This window comes from Dendropsophus ebraccatus, chromosome 2 (genome assembly GCF_027789765.1).
Source record: "Dendropsophus ebraccatus isolate aDenEbr1 chromosome 2, aDenEbr1.pat, whole genome shotgun sequence".
Taxonomy (NCBI): Eukaryota; Metazoa; Chordata; class Amphibia; order Anura; family Hylidae; genus Dendropsophus; species Dendropsophus ebraccatus.
In genome coordinates this window covers 69,750,431-69,774,164 of record NC_091455.1, presented here as the reverse complement: position 1 = coordinate 69,774,164, position 23,734 = coordinate 69,750,431, and the positions used below count along the sequence as shown (strand labels likewise).

General features: G+C 40.1%; 1 protein-coding gene across 3 annotated transcripts in view; it reads left to right on the top strand.

The window, feature by feature from the left end:
• The window catches only part of MYOM1 (myomesin 1), a 66,275-nt gene extending 43,004 nt beyond the window's left edge, over positions 1-23,271 (top strand). For all 3 annotated transcript variants that reach the window (XM_069957733.1, XM_069957732.1, XM_069957731.1), the window contains 20 exons: positions 1,330-1,526; positions 2,266-2,392; positions 3,650-3,834; positions 4,063-4,177; positions 4,278-4,437; positions 5,276-5,382; positions 6,449-6,493; positions 7,309-7,445; positions 7,653-7,797; positions 8,646-8,705; positions 11,208-11,275; positions 12,214-12,327; positions 12,873-12,960; positions 13,865-13,903; positions 15,746-15,851; positions 16,322-16,485; positions 16,704-16,740; positions 17,725-17,747; positions 19,068-19,123; positions 20,912-23,271. In XM_069957733.1, the coding sequence (XP_069813834.1) occupies positions 1,330-1,526; positions 2,266-2,392; positions 3,650-3,834; positions 4,063-4,177; positions 4,278-4,437; positions 5,276-5,382; positions 6,449-6,493; positions 7,309-7,445; positions 7,653-7,797; positions 8,646-8,705; positions 11,208-11,275; positions 12,214-12,327; positions 12,873-12,960; positions 13,865-13,903; positions 15,746-15,851; positions 16,322-16,485; positions 16,704-16,740; positions 17,725-17,747; positions 19,068-19,123; positions 20,912-21,202 (2,264 nt within the window). In that variant the 3' untranslated portion in view covers positions 21,203-23,271. The remainder of the gene's footprint in view (positions 1-1,329; positions 1,527-2,265; positions 2,393-3,649; positions 3,835-4,062; positions 4,178-4,277; positions 4,438-5,275; positions 5,383-6,448; positions 6,494-7,308; positions 7,446-7,652; positions 7,798-8,645; positions 8,706-11,207; positions 11,276-12,213; positions 12,328-12,872; positions 12,961-13,864; positions 13,904-15,745; positions 15,852-16,321; positions 16,486-16,703; positions 16,741-17,724; positions 17,748-19,067; positions 19,124-20,911) is intronic.
• Positions 23,272-23,734: the final 463 nt, after the last annotated feature.

Genomic DNA, 23,734 nt, shown 5'->3' with positions numbered 1-23,734 from the left:
GACTTCACATATGAATATACCACACATGGTACAAAGTAACATGGCAGGAATCAGCCTTATACTTCTCCATACCTCTCCATTACTGTCACTGACAGAGAAACCAGAAATGGTAATTTTGCTTTCCTTTCCCCTCAATGGGTTTCTTCTGTTGGCCGCAATACATGGAAATACTTTGTAGAAAAAGTATTATTGTGCACCAGAAATGCTTCCAAGAAAGTGGCTTCCATTGCATTATGCATATTACATTGTCCTGATATATTGCTGAGATGAGTACAGTCATGAGTATATGTAGTTCTCATGGATTAGTCATTTCATATAGTTCCCACCATAGGGCCACAACAATTGAGAAATAATTAAAGTGTTTTCCCATCAAAGTACATTATGACAAAACACTGAGATATGCTATCATTTATTGATCGAGGTTCAAATACTGGGACCCCCACCAATTCTTTCCCAGCTCTCAACCACCTGTCATAAATTGCAACATAGCCCCTTTCAATAAATGCTGTGGTTCCCTGCAGAGTGGGTGTCCAGGAGGACTGCTGTGCAGAATAAACAGGCATTTATTAGGGTAATCAATGGGGATATTTAAAAAGGGCTTTGGGCCTATTTTAGGTGAATAATTGGATTATTTGACCATTTATGGTCTAAATTCTATTTATCAACCAGTATTTAACAGGTGAATATTTTTGGATGCAACAATTTTTAAAAAAAATCTGCCTCTTTTGAGTATTCACCCAAAGATTTGCATAATTTGCGCAAAATTTATCACTTGTGAAAAGTTGCACAAACTGGTGCAGGCCTACTTCTGGTCAGTACCAGGTGAATATGTTTGGGCATTTTTTTTTAAATATTCTGATAATATTCTGTTCACAAATTTGTGAAACGTTTGTTAAATTAGTCCTATTTGGTTGGGTAAACAGATGAATATTCTGTAGAAAAATGTCCTCCAATGTTTTCACAAACTTCTCCACATTTCCATATAAAACTAGTAAAATTTCAGATATTCTCATTTGGGAATTGAGTACCAACCCATCACAATTACTGACATTACATATAATAGTAGGATTTTTAGCATTTATTAAGGACATAGAAATATGGTTGGAAAAAATCCTTGCACCTTCTTTTCACTGCACATAGTCACTGGTCTTAGATAGAGTCAAGTGCCCACTGTGCAACGATTTATTCACTTGCCTTTTTCACCATCACGTTGTATAGTTCAGTTCCCTGACACGGCTTCAAGATTAATTGTGTTTCTCCTCCTAACATCACTGTTAAGACTATAACAAATAAACCAAAACTGCTTGTCTGATGCTTATATAAAAACAGCGGTCCCCTCTGCTCCTTATGACATCACTGTTCTCGAGAGCGTTCGTGACTCTATGGTGATTGGATGGAAGCAGCCGAAGGTCACTGGAGGTGTGGACATTCAAGGCTACTACATCAACTATCGGGAGGTTGTGAATGGTGTCCCAGGAAGGTGGAGAGAGGCCAATGTCAAAGCCATTACTGACAGGGCCTACAGGGTAAGTATTCCTGTTATATTATCAATCTACTCAGACAGTACTCCAGGTTATGACTTTAGTAAAGGCAAGCACCCCATAGCTAAGTGCAATATAATGCTCGATATCCATAAATGACCAGATAGGACTTCCTGATTGACTACCTTTTTATTCTTTTTTGCTAATTTTAATGAAAACTTTCTTCTCTGCTGTCCTAACCCAATATTCTATTTGGTGTATACCCTGTAAGGGACTGTTCCTGTGTACAGGAAACTCTAGTCGGGAACTCAACCAACTCTATTTTTCTCTTACTGTGTGGAAGGGGTTATAATCAATAAAGTGTAGTGGGACGGAGATAGATTTTTTTTTTTTACATTCTTGTGAACATAATATATAATTATTACTGTATAGGCTGCTATCTAATGCTACATCATAGCAAAAAAAATTGGGTGTGGAGACAGCATCCCTTCAGTGAAAAAAAAATTATTTTAGCCATTGCATATAAAAAACATGACGTTTCGGCTCTAACAATCCTGAGCCTTTTTTTTATTTGCAATGGCTAAAATAAAGTTAAGTTTTTTTTTCACTGAAAGGATGCTGTCTCCACACCCAATTTTTTTCCTGTATTGAGAATCAGGTGTGGGCTGACCTGACGGAGAGGTCCTGCTGTTCCGACTGGTAGATTAATGCTACATCATGATACAATATATGAAGACATGTCAGATAACCTGCTTTAAAATGTTATTTTGTTTCTGTGCTATAGATTTTAGACTTGAAAGAAAACTTGCTCTATCAGTACCAAGTAGCTGCCTGCAACATGGCAGGAGTAGGGACACCGTCCCAACCAAGTAAATCATTCAAATGTGAAGAATGGACCATTGCTGTGCCAGGTAATTCATAAACATCAAAGCACACTGCTGATATTAATATTGCATATGATGTTAGCAGATATACACAAATCTACATAAGAAACATAACTAAACTGAAAATAACCTCTGGATGCCTAAGGAACATTATCCTTGAATACTCCCTGGTGGTAATGTAAAAGAAAAGGAGGCTCTCCTATATTTTATCAGTAACTGGTACACTGTTATTCCTATTAGAAATGTTAAGGATAAATTGACAAAAGGCCTTGTTATTATCCTTGTCAAAGGGGTGTGCCCATGTACAGTCTGACCCAGAGACACACATGTATTGGGCAGCATTCAGAAACAATGCCCTAGATCGTTGTTTTATGAAGAATACAATGTACTTACCTAACACACATATCAGGAGTCATGATAGATTTTCTTTAAGTCATATATTGCATTGGTAAATCCAATTCACCTGACCTTATTTTTAACAACTGTACCCAAAAGAGTACTATAGTATATAGAATAAAAACCCTCCTCTTTCAGGGTTGAAAATGTTGAAACTCGAGGGATTTATCAAGAGGTGTGTTTAATGTACCTCTCTTATCTGAAATGTATACCATGTCTGCCCCCCCTCATCCCGTATTATTGCATGGGTATTCTCAATATAAGCAATTATGGTATAGCCAGGGGATAGGTCATACATGTCTATTGGGTTCAGGTTCTATGTCTGGGACCATCGTCTATCTCAAGAATGGAGGATATTGCATATTGAATAATGGAGAGCTGGAACATGTGCACAGCTCTCTCAGTTAATGTTAGTTACAGAAACAATCCAGCTAAGGGTAAAAAAAGAAAGGAAACTGCCCCATACTAGATATACTGGTTTGGTCAATTTGAGATAGTTTTCTTTCCGCTAGAAGAGAGCAAAAATTCACATGTATTTCTATCACAAAATAAATACTTTGCTTTCCATGCTGCGCACGCCCCATGGCTGTATTTCCTAATGACATGTCAAAAGTTACTGCAAATGACAGTAACACCTTATGGTTATGTTCCTTCTATATATTTTTTGGCCATTTTACCAACGTCATTTGGAGGTCAAATAAAAGCCATTATTTCTACAATTACAGACATCATTTTGAAATAACAAACGTTATTTGACCTCAAAACGGCCGGCCTAAAAGACAGCTGATAAACGGCCAAAAAAAGCCAGTGGGATCATAGCCTAATGTTGGTCATTTTAGTATCAATTTAACATAATATTGAGTACCTTGTTTATTTTGTTATTAACAGGACCACCACATGAGCTTACTCTCACCGAAGTCAGGAGTAACTCTATGGTTCTGTTGTGGAAGACTCCAGTCTACACTGGCCGTACTCCAGTAACTGGCTTTTATGTAGATGTTAAAGAGGCGGATGCTCCAGAAGAAACTTGGAGAGGTGTGAATGAGAAGCCAACTCCAAACACATACATTAAGGTATTTTCTTATTTTTTTTTTAAGGTAATAGGTAAATTTTAGCCCTAGTTTCTGTTTCTGTTGGTGTTATTGCTACTTACTATTACATAATTGTGCTTTACACACTCTCGGTGGAAATTACAACAATTTCTGTCATTGTAATTTTTATGCTTACGAAGAGTAAAAATCTGGCAATGTATCACAATATGAAGTCTTATCTTTTAATGGAAGCACATAATTGTTTTTCAGATCCAAAACCTGAAAGAAGGTGCTCACTATGTGCTGAGGGTAAGAGCTGTGAACCAGGCCGGTGTAGGAAAGACATCTGATGTGACAGATCCAGTCCTTGCACAAACCAAACCAGGTGATTATAACAATGGTTCTAATGAGTCAGAGAATTATATTCATAATGTAGCAGACATCTAGAAGTGTTACCTTACATTTTATCTTATGTGACTTTCTAGGTACCAAGGAGGTATATGTGGAGGTGGATGATAATGGAGTCATTTCACTGAACTTCGAGTGTAACCAGCTTACTCCAGACTCCAAGTTTGTGTGGTCCAAGGATTATGAAGCAATAGGTGATGATTCATCTAGAGTAACTATCGAGACCAAAGGTGGCAGGTGAGCCCCTACTGACTACAGACTATGATCACTAAAGTTCATATGCTGAGCCCAACATTTGGTGAAGCCACATCAACTGATCAGCAGCAGTGCCAGGAGTTGGGCCCTCACTAATTTGATATTGATGGCCTATCCAAAGGGTAGTCCATTAAATTAAAAATAACAGAAACCCCCTTTAAGTGGCATAATTTGTCAAAAGTGACTAAACAAATATACAAATATATTTATGAAACATGGTGTAAAGTGACACTGGCTCAGTTGCCCCTAACAACCAATCAGATTCCACCTTTCTTTTCTCAAAGACTCTTTGGAAAATGAAAGGTGGAATCTGATTGGTTGCTAGGGGCAACTGAGCCAGTTTCACTTTACACCATGTTTGATAAATCTCTCCCACAGTTTTTTCCCCAGAACTTAATTTTTCAGAGATTCAATTAAAATGTTTTGAGCATTACATGGGTTATCAGGGCAGGAAAGTTATTCTATAAATGACCGGGGACAGGGTGATTAATATATATATAACATGGACTGACCTCCCTGGCTCCCACACCCCCACTGGTATTATGCTTCTTCATCCCAGCAGTGCATGCACTTCCTGGTTTGGGGTTGTGAGGTTCTAGGCTCTCAGCTCTCAGCCAATGGGCTATTAATTAGCTGGGTGGACCTGTGACATCACAACCCTGAAACCGGAAGCAGTTAGAGCAGGGAAGATGTGGCAGATTACCAGTAGCAGTGCAGGAGCCAGGGAGGTCAGTGCATGTTATTTTTATTAATCACCCCACTCCCGGCCATATACATAATATCTCTCCTGCCCTTCCATTAAACTTATTTAATCTCTTAGGACAAAGATCTCCTTCAAAAATCCTTCAGAAGAAGATATTGGCATTTACTCCTGTGTTGTTACTGAGACAGATGGTGTGTCATCCAGCTATACTATAGATGAAGAAGGTACAGTTTTGCTTTTACATTTTTATATTTTTATTAAGTTTAACATTTGGTTTCAAAGGCTATGTTCACACAACGTATTTTTTCCTACGAACAAATACGTTGGTTGCTGCCTATCAGGTCCCATCCGGAGCGTATACACATAGTATACGCTCCGGCCGGGACCCCTAGCGGCGCCGCAAACAACTGACATGTCAAACAACTGACATGAAAGCTCTGTCAGTGCACACTACGAAGTGAGCGGCTCCGCCCGCTTGTTTCATAGCGTTCAGTGGTGAGTTCTGATGCGGGCGCGCACGGATTCGCCCGCATCAGAACACTGCGGGCCAAAAGATCATCCGGCTGGTACTGCAGTACCAGCCGGGATGATCTTTTCAGAGACACGGGTCACGGAAAAGCCGGTCTCTTACGCCATGTGAACATGGCCTAAAGTTGTATTAAAGAGGGAGTTGTAAATGAAAAAAAGTTGTCAGGCAGGGGCATCCGTCGCTTCCTGTTAACAGCCAGCAGCTGTAACCTTATGCTGTAAACTGGGTACGTCGCGTACTCAGCTCTTCCAGCTGAAAAGTCACAGCCCGGCTGAGTAATTGCCTGCTCGGCCAGTCCTGCCCCAGTCACTGATTGGCTGAGCACGCAGTCACTCAGCTGGGTAAAAGACATTGCAGCTAGAAGAGCTGCAGGACACCGACCGGCTATCAACAGGACCCGAATGTTACATTGTGTTGAATTAAATTGGGTCTCACATTTCTTTATTAATTCCAAAATCCCTAAAATGCAATGTGAAAATATATATTTTTTAAACAAAGCTCCCATTTAAGTTAAAGGCAATGAGGTCAGCTCCTTGTAGCCATTAAGTTAATGAAAGCAATAACGTCCGTCTGAGAAACGTTTTACTACTTTATATAAGCTTTGCATTAAATGAAGGTGATCTTTACTGTTAAGTATTGCATGACTTATGACCAGGGCCACACTTGGTGAGCAGTGTGGGGCAGAAAGCCCATAGCCAGCATTGTCTGTTTACTAATAATTGACGTCGTAAAAACTCATCTGATTTGTTCTCTCCCTGCAGAGCTCAAGCGCCTGTTGCAGCTCAGCCACGACAGCAAATTCCCAAGTAAAGTATAGCAGCAATGCAAAACGTTACACTGTGTCATTACACTCTACACTATGTCATTCTCTGTATTTGCTTCCAGTAACACATACTGCAAGAAACATAACATTTATTGTTTGCTTGGATATAAATAATGCTCTTCAAATATATTTACAATTATTACAAACTTTGCATACTGAAGTTTTTTTTAGTGTGTATTATGTATTCCCTAATATATAATTAAGGAAAGTTATATGAAGTAAAAACAAAGATGTGGAAGTAATTTTTACTTTCTTGTAACTTCCCTGTTAGCTTCTAGTGACCAGACCAGAAACATAGAAGATTGTCGTAAAAAAAACACTACTCCGTCCATCTAGTCTGCCCTTTCAGTCCCTTCTTATTATCTTAGGATAGATATATGTTTATACCAGGCAGGTTTACATTCTGTTATTGTAGAATTACCAACCACATCTGCTGGAATTTTGTCCCAAGCATCTACTACTCTTTCAGTAAAGTAATATTTTCTCAAATTACAGTAGTCTGCAGAATTTACTATGGAGGATCATTATGTCAGAGCTGAGCCCAGATACAGTAATAGGCCACTATACAAAGAGGCCCCTAACGTACAGCAGAAGACTACCCCATTTACAGCTGACTTTAAAGCTAATAGTTTATCACTAAAGTCTCTTTGAATTAAACACAAATAACTTATTGCACCTTATAAGATTCATGTCCTGTATAGATAAAGAGTAATCCCTCAGAATCATTACACCCACAGACCCCCACCCTGTCCCATACTGAACTGAATCTTATAGTGACCATGAAATCTTCTCTTATAGTTATTCCACTGAAATCCGAGTTGGCTGTAGAGATCCTAGAAAAAGGACAAGTTCGCTTTTGGATGCAAGCTGAGAAACTCTCTAATAATGCTAAGGCCAACTATGTGTTCAATGATAAGGAGATAAAACATGGTGAGGTAAGAAGACGTCATAGATTGGTCGGAATGAATAGTAAGCTGAGGCCGCTTATATCAGCATCTACTCTAATCTTGATTCCCCCCCTTTTAATATTGGATTAGTGATGCTTGTGACCCTGTTCTCTGGCTATGCATAGATTTGTATGGGAAACATTTGCCTTCATATTTTCACAGCATAAAATGTACTTTTATGTTTTTTTCCTGAAGAAATATAAGATGAACTTAGACAGTAAGACTGGCATTATCGAGATGATTATGGAGAGCCTTGAGAATGAGGATGAAGGGACCTTTACCTTCCAGATCCAAGATGGAAAGGCAACAAACCAATCTAGCCTGGTCCTTATTGGGGATGGTGAGTTTAATGTATGACTCAACTTTTTTAGCATGGTATTACACAGGCAGGCTGCTTCTCATTGCAAAATGTTAGCCATTAAGGCCCTATTACACCAGGTGATTATCAGGCGATAATCGCTTGGTGTAATAGCTACTGTTGAAAGGCAACTATCAGCTGATGTGCACAATGTTGGATGATCCTTGTCTTTCAACATGTTAAAAAAAAATTCAATGATAGCGACAGTCTGCTCGCTGCTGCTCCGTATAATAGGAGCGGCAGCAACAGACCACCGCTATCTCCAATGGGATCCCCCCTCCTGCACCTTCCCGTAGCCCCCCCAATTTTATTCACTCAATGTTGGTGCATGTAAAAGGGGCATCACAAATGCTTAGCCTTTGTCACACAAATGACCTAGAGACTAATAGCCCAATAAATAAATATATTATTTTATCTCAATAAGGGCGTTTTCACATTTTTGTTTGGATGTGAACACTGTGGAAACCATGCCCCTCCAATAATGCCAGCAATACCATATAGAATAATTTATAATAATTCTAGCACTCCCTAAAATTCTTGACAGATGTTCAATAAATGTAAAGCCCGTAGGGGTATTCACGCCATCTTTTATTATTTCATAGGATACATTCATCATAGGATACATTCATTCATAGGATACATTCATCTATCTACAAGCATTAAACATTTTAATTATTCAAAAAGATACTAAAGTAAAATGTTGTAAGGGCTACGCAATGGAAAGCTGTGTATACTACCTTGTGTTTGCCTGAGTGCGGTATTTATATCCTGTCCATAGCATGTAGGTCTGTGTGCTTTGCTCTAACCTTGCCCTTATTTACCCTTTACAGTGTTTGATACATTGCAGAGGGAAGCCAGATTCCAGAGACATGAATGGACCCGGAAACAAGGTAATGTGTGACCTGAAGTCACCAGGTAAAGTCTAGACACAATAGAAGGCAAAGTGCCATATTGGCATATTAATAAAGATATTTAAAAGATGATATATCATTTTAATTTTTTTATGTGTGTATGTGTGGTGGGGTAGTGTCTACAATATACGGGACATACATTAAAGTGTAACTACCATTTAAAAAAAACAACTTGTGACATGTTATAGCGACACCACTAGCTAGAACAAAATGGCTGCTGCATGGGAGCGCATTGTCTGCCCCTTCATCTCTGCTACAGGGAGCTGAATTCCGTAGACTGCTAATAAGTAAATGTATAAATAATACAAGTCTTCATTTACTGTATACTGTAGTAGGACTAATGTGCTTGTAGTAGTATCCACAGTCTATTGTAGTGCTCCTCTTTATCCAGTAGAGGGCAGACATATGTTCTAAATGAAATGTGCAGGAAGGAATGTTAGTACAGTACAGTGTTTATTATTGTGTTGTCCCGATACAGATATATGTGACCTTACATAGAGCATAAAGCCCAGGGTACATAATACAATAGAATGTGCCCACCTATACAAGCTGTCGGCCTCACATGTTGGGGTGTGTAATACAATTATATCATACAGATTGTATATAAAGTGTATATAAAGTGGGGAAAAAAATTATTTAGTCAGTTACCAATAGTGCAAGTTCTCCCACTTAAAAAGATGAGAGGCGTTTGTAATTTACATCATAGGTAGACCTCAACTATGAGAGACAAAATGAGAAAACGAATCCAAAAAATCACATTGTCTGATTTTGTAATTAATGCAATTATGGTGGAAAATAAGTATTTGGTCATGTACAAACAATCAAGATTTCTGGCTCTCACAAACCTGTAACTTCTTCTTTAAGAGTCTCCTCTTTCCTCCACTCATTACCTGTAGTAATGGCACTTGTTTAAACTTGTTATCAGTATAAAAAGACACCTGTGCACACCCTCAAACAGTCAGACTCCAAACTCCACTATGGTGAAGACCAAAGAGCTGTCAAAGGACACCAGAAACAAAATTGTAGCCCTGCACCAGGCTGGGAAGACTGAATCTGCAATAGGCAACCAGCTTGGAGTGAAGAAATCAACTGTGGGAGCAATAATTTGAAAATGGAAGACATACAAGACCACTGATAATCTCCCTCAATCTAGTGCTCCACGCAAATTCTCACCCCCTGGCGTTAAAATGATCACAAGAACGGTGAGCAAAAATCCCAGAACCACGCGGGGGGGCCTAGTGAATGAACTGCAGAGAGCTGGGACCAATGTAACAAAGCCTACCATCAGTAACACACTACACCGCCAGGGACTCAGATCCTGCAGTGCCAGACGTGTCCCACTGCTTAAGCCAGTACATGTCCGGGCCCGTCTGAAGTTTGCTAGAGAGCATTTGGATGATCCAGAAGAGTATTGGGAGAATGTCCTATGGTCTGATGAAACCAAAGTGGAACTGTTTGGTAGAAACACAACTTGTCATGTTTGGAGGAAAAAAAATACTGAGTTGCATCCATCAAACATCATACCTACTGTAAAGCATGGGGGTGCATGCTTTGGGGCTGTTTCTCTGCAAAGGGGCCAGGACGACTGATCTGGGTACATGAAAGAATGAATGGGGCCATGTATCGTGAGATTTTGAGTGCAAACCTCCTTCCATCAGCAAGGGCATTGAAGATGAAATGTGGCTGGGTCTTTCAACATGACAATGATCCAAAGCACAATGGCAGGGCAACGAAGGAGTGGCTTCGTAAGAAGCATTTTAAGGTCCTGGAGTGGACTAGCCAGTCTCCAGATCTCAACCCTATAGAAAACCTTTGGAGGGAGTTAAAAAACATCACTGCTCTAGAGGAGATCTGCATGGAGGAATGGGCCAACATAACAACAACAGTGTGTGCCAACCTTGTGAAAACTTAGAGAAAACGTTTGACCTCTGTCATTGCCAACAAAGGATATATAACAAAGTATTGAGATGAAATTTTGTTACTGACTAAATACTTATTTTCCACCATAATTTGCAAATAAATTCTTACAAAATCAAACAATGTGATTTTCTGGATTAGTTTTCTCATTTTGTCTCCCATAGTTTAGGTCTACATATGTTGTCAATTACAGACGCCTCTCTCATCTTTTTAAGTGGTGGAACTTGCACTATTGGTGACTGACTAAATACTTTTTTTCCCCACTGTGTGTGTGTGTGTGTGTGTGTATATATATATATATATATATATATATATATATATATATATATATATATATATGTATATCTATGAGCACCTACTATGTCATAATGTCCAGCATAGCACTGTATGTTCAAATCTGTCCCTTTTTTCAGATTACCTGTTTTGGGACACCTGTTACACATATGTTCCCCTCAGCTCCAGCCCCCATTTACCACCACATATATTCACTCAATCCATGGTTATTCTCCCTTTTATTCTTCACTCTCTGATAACTACTAATACGATTATTTTGTTCATATAAAGGTCCTCATTTTGTGGAATATCTTGGATGGGAAGTTACTCCTGAATGCAATGTACTTTTGAAGAGTAAGGTAGGAAAATACATCTATCTATCTATCTATCTATCTATCTATCTATCTATCTATCTCCTATCATCTGTCTGTCTGTCTATCTATGTATCCATCATCATTTTGGCTGGGTTTACACTATGTTTTTTATCCATTTATCCAAAGTGCTGCGAAATCTGTTGGCGCTATATAAATAAAAATTATTATTATTATTATATATATATATTATTTTTTAAAAGGATGAAAATGGAAGTATTTGTGTGCATCCATTTTGATCTGTTTTTCCATTGACTTCCATTATACAAAAAAGGATCAAAACGCATCTGTGCATTTCGATCTGTCGTTTTGGTTTTTTTTTGGAAGTCAATGATAAAACAGATCAAAACGCACAAAAAATGCATCCTTTTTACATCTGTTTTTTGTAAAAACAGATGAAAATAAATGTAGTATGAAACCAGCCTTAAGCCCCTATAACATGGGGCGACAGAGAGCAGCAAACAAGCAATGTCAGCACTCGTTTGCTCCTGGTTCCCCGCTCGCTGCTGGTGCTATTACACACGTCGGCAGTGAGCGGGTAAGTGCAGGGGAGGCCATGGATAGGTGCGGGGGGCTGCCCGGGTGATCACTAGATCGTCCTGGCAGCCTATAGCGGATAGCAACCATGGCTGCCGCCGCTCCTGTTCCACGGAGCGACAGCAGCAGATTGTTGCTATATTAGTCGTTTGTCTTTCAACATGTTGACAGCAATGATCAGCCGACATCGTTCCTGTCGGCTGATCGTTGTCTTCTATTACACAAGACGATTATCGTCCGTAACGGCCGATATAATCCGAATACGGCCGATAATCGTCCGAATACGGCCAATAATCGTTTCGTCTAATAGGGCATTTAGCTATCACCTATCTTATCTAGTAGGTTCATCAGTAATTGTTTGTCTTATTGTCTGTGTCTTATCTCAATAGGTTGCTAATATGAAGAATGACACAAGTATCACATGGTATAAAGATGGAACGGAGATAATGGTTGATGAGAAACATGACTTTAAGGATGGTGTATGTACATTACTCATTACTGAGGTGAGTTACTTATCATGAACATTAATTATTACTAGGCTTAAGATGTAGATCACTGTGCGCTAGCAGACAGCAATTACTGCTCGACATACAGAGACTGACGCACACAGCAATCGGGCAGCCTCCCCCGGGTACTGTATATAAGAATACACAGTACACAGGGGTAATGGGACTCTGTTTAGTGCTGTGCGGCAGGGGATCAGGAACTGGAGGGTTTAGATAGTGCTGCAGTACCGCAACAATCGCTGGTGGCAGCAGATGGGGCTGTGTTAACCCTTACTGCTGCCAGTCAATGGCAGTGCATATTTAAATAAAAACTATACAGTTATTTTAATAAAGTTAAATCATATAGTAATTTTTTGCTCCAGAGTACCCCTTTAATACTTTTAAGTCGGATAATCACAGCTATTTCAATAATAGGTTATGTTTCCACAATGGAATTTTGCGGCTGTAGACGGAACATCCGTACTAAAAACATAGCCATAGTCTGTATGAGTTACAATATTTCACGTCTGCGTTTAATGTTACAATCTAATATTTACTTGTAGATCACTAGAAAAGACGCTGGCATATATGAGTTAATCCTGAAAGATGACAGAGGGAAGGATAAGAGTGTCCTTAAGCTGGTGGATTCAGGTAAGACCTGTTAAGCTAGTTCCTAAGCACTTGACTGGCTGCATCAAGTACTTACCTGTCTGTCCTGGAAGTCTACTACCCTGCTATTGTTCCCTTACGGAATAAAATGCCTCAAGCGCTATAGATTTTTCTTGTTGCTCAGTGCTTTTTGTTGTTGGACCTTAAAGGGGTTGTATAAGAATAAAGACAATGCTTTCTTTCCAGAAACACCATCATGCACATGTGTTACTGTATGTCTGGTATTACAGCTCAGTTCCAACAGCTGGAGGACCCAAGATTCCCCATCTGTGTATTAGACTATGTTCACACGACAATAAACAAAAGGCGTCCACTTCTTCTACTTAAAAAAGGCCTCTGCTTTTGCTGGGATTTAATTGACTTCAGTGCAGTGCATTGGGATGACGGACGTCCAATGCCCACAATGTATAAAATAAGGAACGTTGTCTGCGAGGACATCAAAATAACGATCATGACAATTCTTTTCAGATGGCAAATAGCAGACATAATTTTTTTGTTGTTCACACACAGTTTTTATTTTTTCACCGTCCTTTCTCCATTTTTAATATTAAATTCAATGGACTTTTTAATTAAGCCACACCCAAAGGGCGATTAGTAACTCAAACTAGACTAATGTACCAACAGCCGTCATTGCACTGAACTCAAAATAACAGACATTTTTTCTTTTCAAAAGCAGAGAGGAAAAAACATTGTGGGAGCATAGCTTTAGGGTGCAAGTATGCATGTAGGTGTAAGTGATAATGTCTCCCCTTTATTATGCCTACAATGCCTGTGTTACTATATTCCATCACTTATTACATTGCGTGTGTTTTATCTTCCTGTGATATGTCCTGAATGCTTAGAAATATTATGACCAATGTAACTGTATATTTTCTGAATTTCATAGCATTTGATGAACTCATGACTGCAGTCTGCAAAGCAATCGGTGAGTATATTATAACTGCGTTAATGGCATGAATATGGCCCAACTTACTGCTACTAAAGTGACATAACATAAGTCGTCCTCTGCCTCGGGAATTAGGTCATATGTAAAATTTAAAAGCTGTCGGTTCTTTAAAAGAATTAATCAGAAAATATGGGCACCATATGGGTAAATGGCCAGGGGCACATCTCTATTATATGTCCATCAACCTTTCGTCATGTATCCTATTACATAGATCTTGTACATGAGTGGGGAAGGTGGAACAGCAGCAGAAGCCACGTACACTATTCTGAAATAATGGACTGGCAGGGACTGGTGGCTAGCAGTTTATAATGAGTTTTTTTTTACCAGTCTACAGATGTCATCAAAAGAGGAACATTGGGACTATAGCTCAGTATTTGATTTGTTTCGGTTCCAATAAGCTTTCAATATTTCTGACAGCCATCCCTCCAAACCCCCCTATACACATGAATGTTTAGCACATCTGAATGTTCCTGTTCTCTCTATGGGAAGGGGCAGGCTACTGCCAGACAGCTCTTTGGCTGCAAAACAATATGTTCAGGCAGTAAAAATCCCAACACTTCTTTGCAACATCAACTGTTTCGGGAGAGTCGTGAGGCCTCCATAAATTTTAGAAAATCTTTAATACCCATTGGCAGGTTCAGCCACCTTTAGTCTAAGGTATATGGGCACCTTTAACCTACACATTGTATCATAGTTTATACAGTTAGTGTTATCTGTGCATTTTCAGAATATAGGGGGAGATTTATCAAACATGGTGTAAAGTGAAACAGGCCCAGTTGCCCCTAGCAACCAATCAGATTCCACCTTTCATTTTCCAAAGAGTCTGTGAGGAATGAAAGGTGGAATTTGATTGGTTGCTAGGGGCAACTGAGCCAGTTCTACTTTACACCAGTTTGATAAATCTCTCCCATAGAATCTATATTCCGGTGATGGCAGCTACAGGTCTACAGTGAATTTCCCCCTCAATTGATAAATGCTTATTTCTGATTTTAACATTTGATGAAAATCTTGATTTATGCAGTCCATTAACAAAGTCTTCAAAGCATTTCTGTCATTGAAAAAAAACAGGGTCCCCCACCAATCTCTATGTATTCCTGGGAGAATCACCAGCTGTGTGCTTCTCTCCCTGGCTCAGCTTAATCTGACTCATTGCAGAAGTCAGGCTCTATAGACATATAATGGAACCTGTCTCCTGCAATGAGACACATCCCTGCATTATCTAGGGATTGTTGGGCTTCTCTGCACTGAGAATGTGACCGATCTAAATGTAAATTACAGTAATCCTTTAGGGCTGTGCTCACAAGTGAATTATTTGTGGTGTTTGACAATGTATACACATAGCTTATAACTGGAGGCTTGGGGGGGGGGGGGGAATTATTTGGGGCTGGGGATGGAGGGACATAATAAAGAAGGTATATTTATCTGACCCTGTGCGTTCCACTCCTGGACCCCATCCGGCAGTCTTCCTAGCTCCCCTGCAGCTCCGTCACACCTGGCTGATGGATGTCGTGCTCAGCCAGTCAGTATCTGGGGTGGGACACCGCTGCAGTTGCCGAGCGTGCTAAATGCTACCCGTTTGTGACGTGTCAGTCGCGACGTACCCTGAAGCCGGGAGAAGATGACATCCGACAGGGTACAGGAGCCCGGTGATGCGCCACAGCAAGGGTACAGGGCCAGTAAGCAGTAATCATGTTCCCCCCCAAAAAAAATATTTTTTTCCCCCTGGCCAGACCTCTCTATGCAACTATTAAATTCATTATTACAAACATGTTTTGTGACCTATAAATGATAACTATTTAACTTACTTTTTTCTCTTTATAGCTGGGTCTGCCACACAAGTCAAGATCCAGAGCAATGAAGAAGGCATAAGATTGTACTCATTTGTAAACTATTACGTGGATGATCTCAAATTGAGCTGGGGACACAAGTAAGTCAGTGCCATAGTCCAACATAAGTTGTCAGTCCCTGAACTTAGCAGTACACTGTTAGCAATAGGAATCTTCGTGGACCAGCAGCAAGTAGGCTACTTATATGTAGGTTTATGGCTATGAGCAAATCTGGGTCTGACCATACCCCTTAGCTGCTCACCCTGGAGGACCATGGGACCATAAAACAGGTGTGTTATGATTTACTATGGAGCTGGCACTATAATCCCTGCATGCGGCAAGCATCTGGTACCTTCAGAGTTAACATAAGAATAGCTCTACAGGAATTATGTTAAGGCTGATATTACGGGTATCATTATCAAGCAGATAATATAGCAATGGATATTGTATCACATGTGTACCAGTAGTGGTTTAAAGGTTGTGATGTTATTTAAAGGTGAGGCTATGGCAGCAATAAGGCTAGAATATCCCCCATATATAGTGATCGGAATATTTCTTTGTTTTTTTACAGTGAAAGTAAGATAAAGTACACAGACAGAGTGAAGAGTGGGGTCACTGGAGAGATGTTATGGCTACAGATCAATGAGCCCACACCAAATGACAAGGGCAAATATGTGCTGGAAATGTTTGATGGAAAGAATACTCACACAAAGGACGTAGATCTCTCTGGACAAGGTAAAGAAGGTCGTATAGATACTTCATGAAAAACCTGTCTAAGCGTATGTCGATACATCATTTTTTGAGGTGAAAATACGACCACATTTTGATAATTACGGCTGTAAATACATTGTTTTGAAGCAGACTCACAACAGATTCATGGGAAAATCTGAGTTTTTTTCCACCATATCTGAAAACACTTTTATGATCTAACATTGTGCTTGTTGGTTTTGCAGCTTTTGATGAAGCCGTTGCTGAATTCCAGAGATTGAAGTAAGTATATCATAAACATTTCATTGGCAAAACTTTAAAATCTAAAAAACTAGTAGCCTCCTCAATATGCAGCAATGAGTTAAGGTATATCAGCGTCATCTAAAACTAGTCGCTTGTTATGCCCTTTTCTGTTGGTTTATGTTTTCTGTTGGTGGCTCGGCAGGTACAAAGGTGCTGTTGTCTCATAGGAATGTGTCTTTTTTGTAATCAATATTTGCAGTTCATTGTTCTTATCGCGAAGTAAAGAATTTGACAGGATGTAAATATTGCTCTAGTGTATGCTAATAACCAGCACTAAATTCTGAGCTTTACCAGATTTAACATTTGTGAACATTGATCTCTGGTGGGCTAAATGTGGATAACATTTGAAGGAGCCTGTATTTTCTCTTTAATTTTGGTCTTAGGAAGGCTAGACAACAGTGATTATGGCTTTAAAGTATTTGTATCATACTTATACCTGTGCCGAAAGATGTCAACAACCTCCTCCTTCTCTCTATCTACAGCATGGCTCTCCAAACTGCAGCCCTCCAGCTGTTGAAAGACCACAATTCCCATCATGCTCGGACAGCTAAAGCTTTGGATTTGGCTGTCCAGGCATATTAGGAAATGTAGTATTGCAACAGCTGGAGGGCCGCAGTTTGGAGACCCATGATCTACAGTATGATTATATAACTAAATTGTTGGAACACTTGTTACTTAGCGCAGCATGATTTTAGATCGCTAAGATGTCCATTGAACCTGAGCTAGATTTACAAAGTTCCCAAGAAGCAAACATATCTATTATGATAAAGTGTATACCCGATACAAAAGTATAAACAAAGAGTTAGTTCATAAAGCTATTGTTGTATTATGTACAAATGGCACTGGTTCAGTTTGGAATTAATGGATTAGAATGAGTAGCATGGGGTGACTACCTGCAAGCTCAATTTCAGTGTTTAGCCAAGAACATTCTAATAAACTTTCTTTTTTTTCCTTTAATCACAGGCAAGCTGCCATAGCAGAAAAGAGTAAGTAACCCTGCATTATCTACATACTTCTACACCTGTACTTGTTTTGTAAGAGATTTGTCCTCAGTAAGGCCATGTTTCCATTGCGTAAGACACCGGCCGTTCCGTGACCTGGCCGGTGTCAGAGAAGATCTTCCTGGCCGGTACTGCAGAATCGGCCGAATTATCTTAACTACCGCTGAATTCAAATACGGGTGTGCACAGATTCCCCGCTGCAGACAATGGAGCTTGCGGCCGGAGCCGCCGGCTCCATTGTGTGAACCGACAGGTTTTCTGCGGCCGCTATTCACTGAATAGCGCCACTAGGGATCCTGGCCGGAGTGTATACCATGTGTGTACACTCCGGACAGGATTTCTTAAAAGGCAGCACTACGTATGTTCCGTATTAATCACAGCCGGTGTTACTATGGCCGTGATTATTACAAAACTTACGTAGTGTGAACATAGCCTTGGGCTATGTTCACACACCGTTAGAGACCGGCCGTTCCGTGACCCCCGTCCGGCCACGGAACTCTGATGTGGGCGCATCAGCGTGCGCCCGCATCAGAGCTTTCCATAGCACACAGTGAAGCGAGCGGCCGGAGCCGCTTGCTTCACTGTGTGAACTGACAGGTCTTTCTGCGGACGGAATTCATTGAATTCCGGCCGCAGAAAACTGACATGTCAGTTTTTTGCGGCCCCGCATGGGCTCCCGGCCGGAGCGTATACAATGTGTGTACGCTCCGGCCGGGATCCCATTCATCAATAGGCATTGTTCCACCCTGCAAAACTACGGCCGTAGTTCTGCGCCGAGAACTACGGCCGTAGTTGTACGTTGTGTAAACATAGCCTAATACTGTAGTTATGATAAATTTTTGTTGTTTTCTAAAGTAATAGGAGCTTTTCCAGAGCTCCAATGCAAAACTGAGCCAGAAGAACCTCCAACTATTTTATGCAATAATCCATGCAACAAGCCAGAGGCAGGGATGGAAGTCTATGAACACGAATGGAGCTATTGTTTATTGCCTGCATTTAACTTTCACGCTTTGTCAGGGTTTGTTCTGCAGGCACTCTTGTTTTTTAGGACAGTGGCACCATTTATAGGGGGACGTTGCTGGCACTATTTATGGTAGCACTCTGCTGGCATTGTTTCTGAATTAGCTGTCATTATGGGAGTCAAACCCATATTTGTAGATGGGGATTACAATTACAGTAAGTCAGGTATGTCTTGCACTACTCAGAATTTTAGAGGTCATCTTATCTATGTTATAAACTATACACCTTTGTCCAATCATTCATTATTTTTTATGAATTACATTAATTTATCTTCTGCCTTTCTAGATCGCGCCAGAGTAATAGGAGGTTTACCAGATGTTGTTACTATACAAGAAGGAAAGGTAAAGCAACATATCATACAACTGTGTAAAAGGGTAATAAAGGACCATATTGATTTTGGAAAGATATATAGATCTGTGTATAGAAAGCAGGGATACTGCAGGGAATGTCTTGGGTCCTCACCAGCAAGAGTAACTTAATCACTGGTGAGTCCTGCCAGCTAAACCACAGCTCAGGCATACAGACACTAAAGGGTCCTTTGTCTGGGCTTTGGAAGCTATGCCTCTTTATTAATAGTAAATGACTGTAACATTAAATACAGATCAGAATGTCCAGATTACAATCCCTTCCTGTCTCTATTGCTTTAGAATGCATTGAGGCAGGGCCGATTCAAGGGTTTCCGCCGCCTGAGGCAAACCTCAGGCGGCCGCCCCGAGTGATAGCCGGCATCCCCCCGGAGCACCCCCCCCACCCCCCCACCCCCCGCGGCCGCAGCAGCAGCCATCTACTCACCTGTCCCACGCCGCAGCCGGCCCGCGCTCTCCGCTGTCTCCACATCCCGTCAGCTGTCACGGACCTCCAGGCTGTGGTGAGTGAGTGGGGTGATCGGGTTGCGCGGGGTGGTCCCGCGCGACCCGATCACCCCAGCGCGTCCCCCACCGACCCCGGGCACTCACCACAGCCTGGAGGTCCGTGACAGCTGCAGGGTGACATCGCGGGACCTGACGGGATGTGGAGAGCGCGGGCGACGGGACAGGTGAGCGGCCGCTGTCATTTTTGTTAAGTGATACTTAACAAAAATGACAGCAGGGGGGACATAATGCCGCCCCCTGCCGGACCGCAAATTCTGCCGCCTGAGGCGGAAGGCTCATTCCGCCTCATGGCAGAAGCGGGCCTGCATTGAGGGGCTCGGAATAGAAATAACCCTGTAGAAATAGATAGAACCTGTCGATTAAATGTTAAGCATACAGAATGTGTAATTTCTAATGTAATATATAGCTGAAACATGGCTGCAAAAAATTGTATCAATGCGACAAGAACATTTTGCAGTACATTAAACGCATTTATTAGGACCAAAGGGGTAATGTTTCTTCTTGAGAAGAGAGCCATGGAGGAGACTTAGGGCCTGTTCACTCTGAGTAATTCTCACAGAATTTCAAGCAGAGGTCCCGCCGCGGACTCCTCTTGGCGTTCTGCCTGTCCTATTCATTGAATGGGATGAAATGTCAATTCTTCTGGTGTAGAGCAGAGGGCCTTCAAGGCATCCTGTTCAATGAATAGGACAGGCAGAACTTCAAGTGGAGTCTGCATCTCTCTGCTCAAAATTATGTGAGAATTACTCAGTGCGTACTGACCCTTAGAAGCCATTGATGCTCCAAGGCCATTGGGAATTCTGGGAAGAAGGATATACAAAGCAGTTTTCTTGCACCACCTTTTAGAGGTAGTTTCTGGCTTATTACATTTCCAGTCATGTATTAAGGCTACTTAAAGGAGTCAAACATTAAAGAGAAAACTTCAAAATTTGATGTTATAGAGCTGCTCTTCATATCCTTTTTCACCATTTTAGACATTTGCTTCATCAACTGTCCTTATTTCCTTAAAATTAGCCATGGTTTAGCTATCACTGTATCACATATCTCTCATTTATTTCTGAGATGAGGAAACACATAAAACTGGAAATACCTCCATCCTTTCTCCATTCTTCTGGTTTCTGAAACGCTGCCTAATTTCTTTAAATGTGTAGTAGATGTCACCATCTTGCAATGAAGATGATTATGTTTGAGCAAATTTTGACACATGAACCAAAATGTTTCCCACACTGACCTTATATCTGTGTTTTAATCTTCTAGTCACTTAACCTGACATGTAACATCTGGGGTGATCCCACTCCAGAGGTCACTTGGCTGAAGAATGAGAGGGAGCTGACCAGTGATGTCCATTGCATCCTTAAGTTTGAGTCTGGGAAATACGCCAGCTTTGCCATTACCACCGTCTCTCAGTCTGACTCTGGCAAATACTGCATTCGGGCAAAGAACAAATATGGCACTGAGACTAATGATTTTACTGTAAGTGTGTTTAATCCAGAGGGTGAAGAAGTAGTAGTGGAAGAGGAGGCTCAGACTGATGCAAAGAAAAAATAGCCAAGAGGGGAAAATTAGGGAAGGTAGAATGATGTTGAGTGCTACTTGTGAGTCGTCGCTTCTTAACCCTCCTAAGGCCTCTCAGAAGTGCAAATTTTCAAGGTAAAATAATACATTCTCCTAATACACACAAATTGTGAGTCCTGAGAGGGAAATCCTGGGAATATGCACTATTGGGAGGATTTAAGGGATGGTTTTAGAAACCACGGCTAACTAGTTAACTCCACTCCTTTAACCTACCTCTTTTCTAGCTTGCAACTTAGTTTACTAAGGCAACTTTAAGTATATCAGTCACCTGCACACTGTGATGGGCTGAGACAATAGTCATGTGCTAGTGACTTCACTAATGTCCATACTACCATCATGTTAGCTGAAATATTGGCTCAGCCCATTAAATTACTCTTTAGAGTGATGTGATGATTGATAAGGTTTACGTATACTGTGAATCAAATGATTTAGATATAGATACAATATATAACATTATATTAATAGAGGCAGAGTTTCAGATGTCCCATGTATCTAAATATAACATTTGCCTTTCAATTCATTTTAACTTAGATACCTTTAGTATAATTTAGTCTGTAAACCCCCCCAACTATATATATATATATATATATATATTCCTAAAATGTACGTCCTAAAGGGAACCCATCATAATAAAAATGCAGTCCAATCTGTGAACAACGTGTTATAGCGTGGGATGAGCTTAACAGATTGATAATATATGTTTTCGGGAAAATCTTCAGTAGAACTCATCATTTATTTATTTTTTTTAAAACTCTACACACTCAGGGCTTAGGAATCAAGTGGGCGGTCCTATCCAGTGACACCTATCTCTATAAGCTGTCTTTGTAGGACGTCCCACTGGACTCTAAAGCCCATAATGGGCAGAGATCTGAATGAATTACTTGTTATACTAAACATTTTCCAACAAACATATACATCAGTCAGCTCCATTAATGGCTCCTACATAAAAGACTTTATTTAAATATTACAGGTTCCCTTTCTCTTTATCCAGGCCTCTATAACTATATTATCTGATATAATGAAAACTACCCTAGTAGGTCATTTTCCCTATCTTAGGCAACAAGTTCACAAATAATTCAGAATAACAATTTTAGATGGATAGATGCCCAGTAATCTGGCTATTAGGCCCTGAATATGGAGTATTTCAGATTCCCATTTGTTACAATGTAACATTTGGTCCTAAATCACAGAATTAATAGTATCATTGAGAATATTTCTCTGCTAATGGCCTTGTATCCTTATGGAAAAGTCATTCTGATCATAGTAAGATATCTGTGCATGTATGTTGTGTAAGGAGACTGGTGTACATGTCTATGTCTGGCTTTACTATAGAGTATTATTACGTGATTGTTAATGATTCTTCCAGCATTATAAAGTGTGATTACAGGTGATATCATAATGAGATGAGGTGGGTAAAAGAACTGGAGTACTGTTAAGACTATAATCTATATATTCAAGTTCTATAAAGGTGTGTTTTAAAAGAAACCTGATTTTTACTACCTTATACCATAGTAAACAGCAGTTAAACCTATACCTGAGTTTCTATAACTCTATAACAGATTTACAAGGAAATGATGTGACCTCTAATGTCTTTCCACATCAGTGTCCACTTTGTAAAAAGCTTAAATAGAGGCTCTTAGGATATGGATACTTGTTTGGATAGGGATTCGGATCTACACAAAGTCTGGGAGATAATAAAACACAGCAGGGGCACAATACAGAAGTGCTTAACAATAGTATACATAGTATACAATGGTGAAGGGTATTAAAAACAGTCACATTTTTAAAACACACCTAAAGGACTGAACGCATGGAGTTTGGCAGCACACAACCAGGGAGGATTCTGAAAAGTACTTGTTTTAGGAGTCTAGGGAAACAGTGCTGTAGTATAACTGTATAATAGCATACTGTACTGTAATATCACAAATATACTGTATCCTTCATTAGCATTCATTCTCATTTCTGGTAATCATAAAGTATTCTGTATGTGTCCTATCACTGTTCACTAATAAACTGAGCACCTATTTTCATCTCTACCTCCACCATTGTTTCACTGTGTGTCCTTCTTTTGATCACAATCCTTCACCACAGGTTAACAATTACCTTCACTAAAAGATATTTCACAATTCCTTTATTTGTATCCACATCTACTAGTGTCACCTAAGACCAATCAATATCAGCAGCAGCACTATAATAATAATATATATTCACTCTAATATGAAAGATCATATTTAACATTTAACCACTAGTTTGACTGCAACTACAGGTAAGTAGAAAATATTATAGTCAATTATTTTTATTCATATATTGGGGAATAATGTACAGATATATGTATAGTCTTTAAGACATGGCAATTGAACCCATTCCGTAAGTAGTTAAAGGAGTATTCCACTTCAATGTAACTTTTGATATGTGGCTGCCCATGGTGAGACTAACAATTCCTTCCATACTTGTTATTATCCATTTAGACTCCTTTCCCCAGTTCTGAGCTGCTGCTTTCTGATG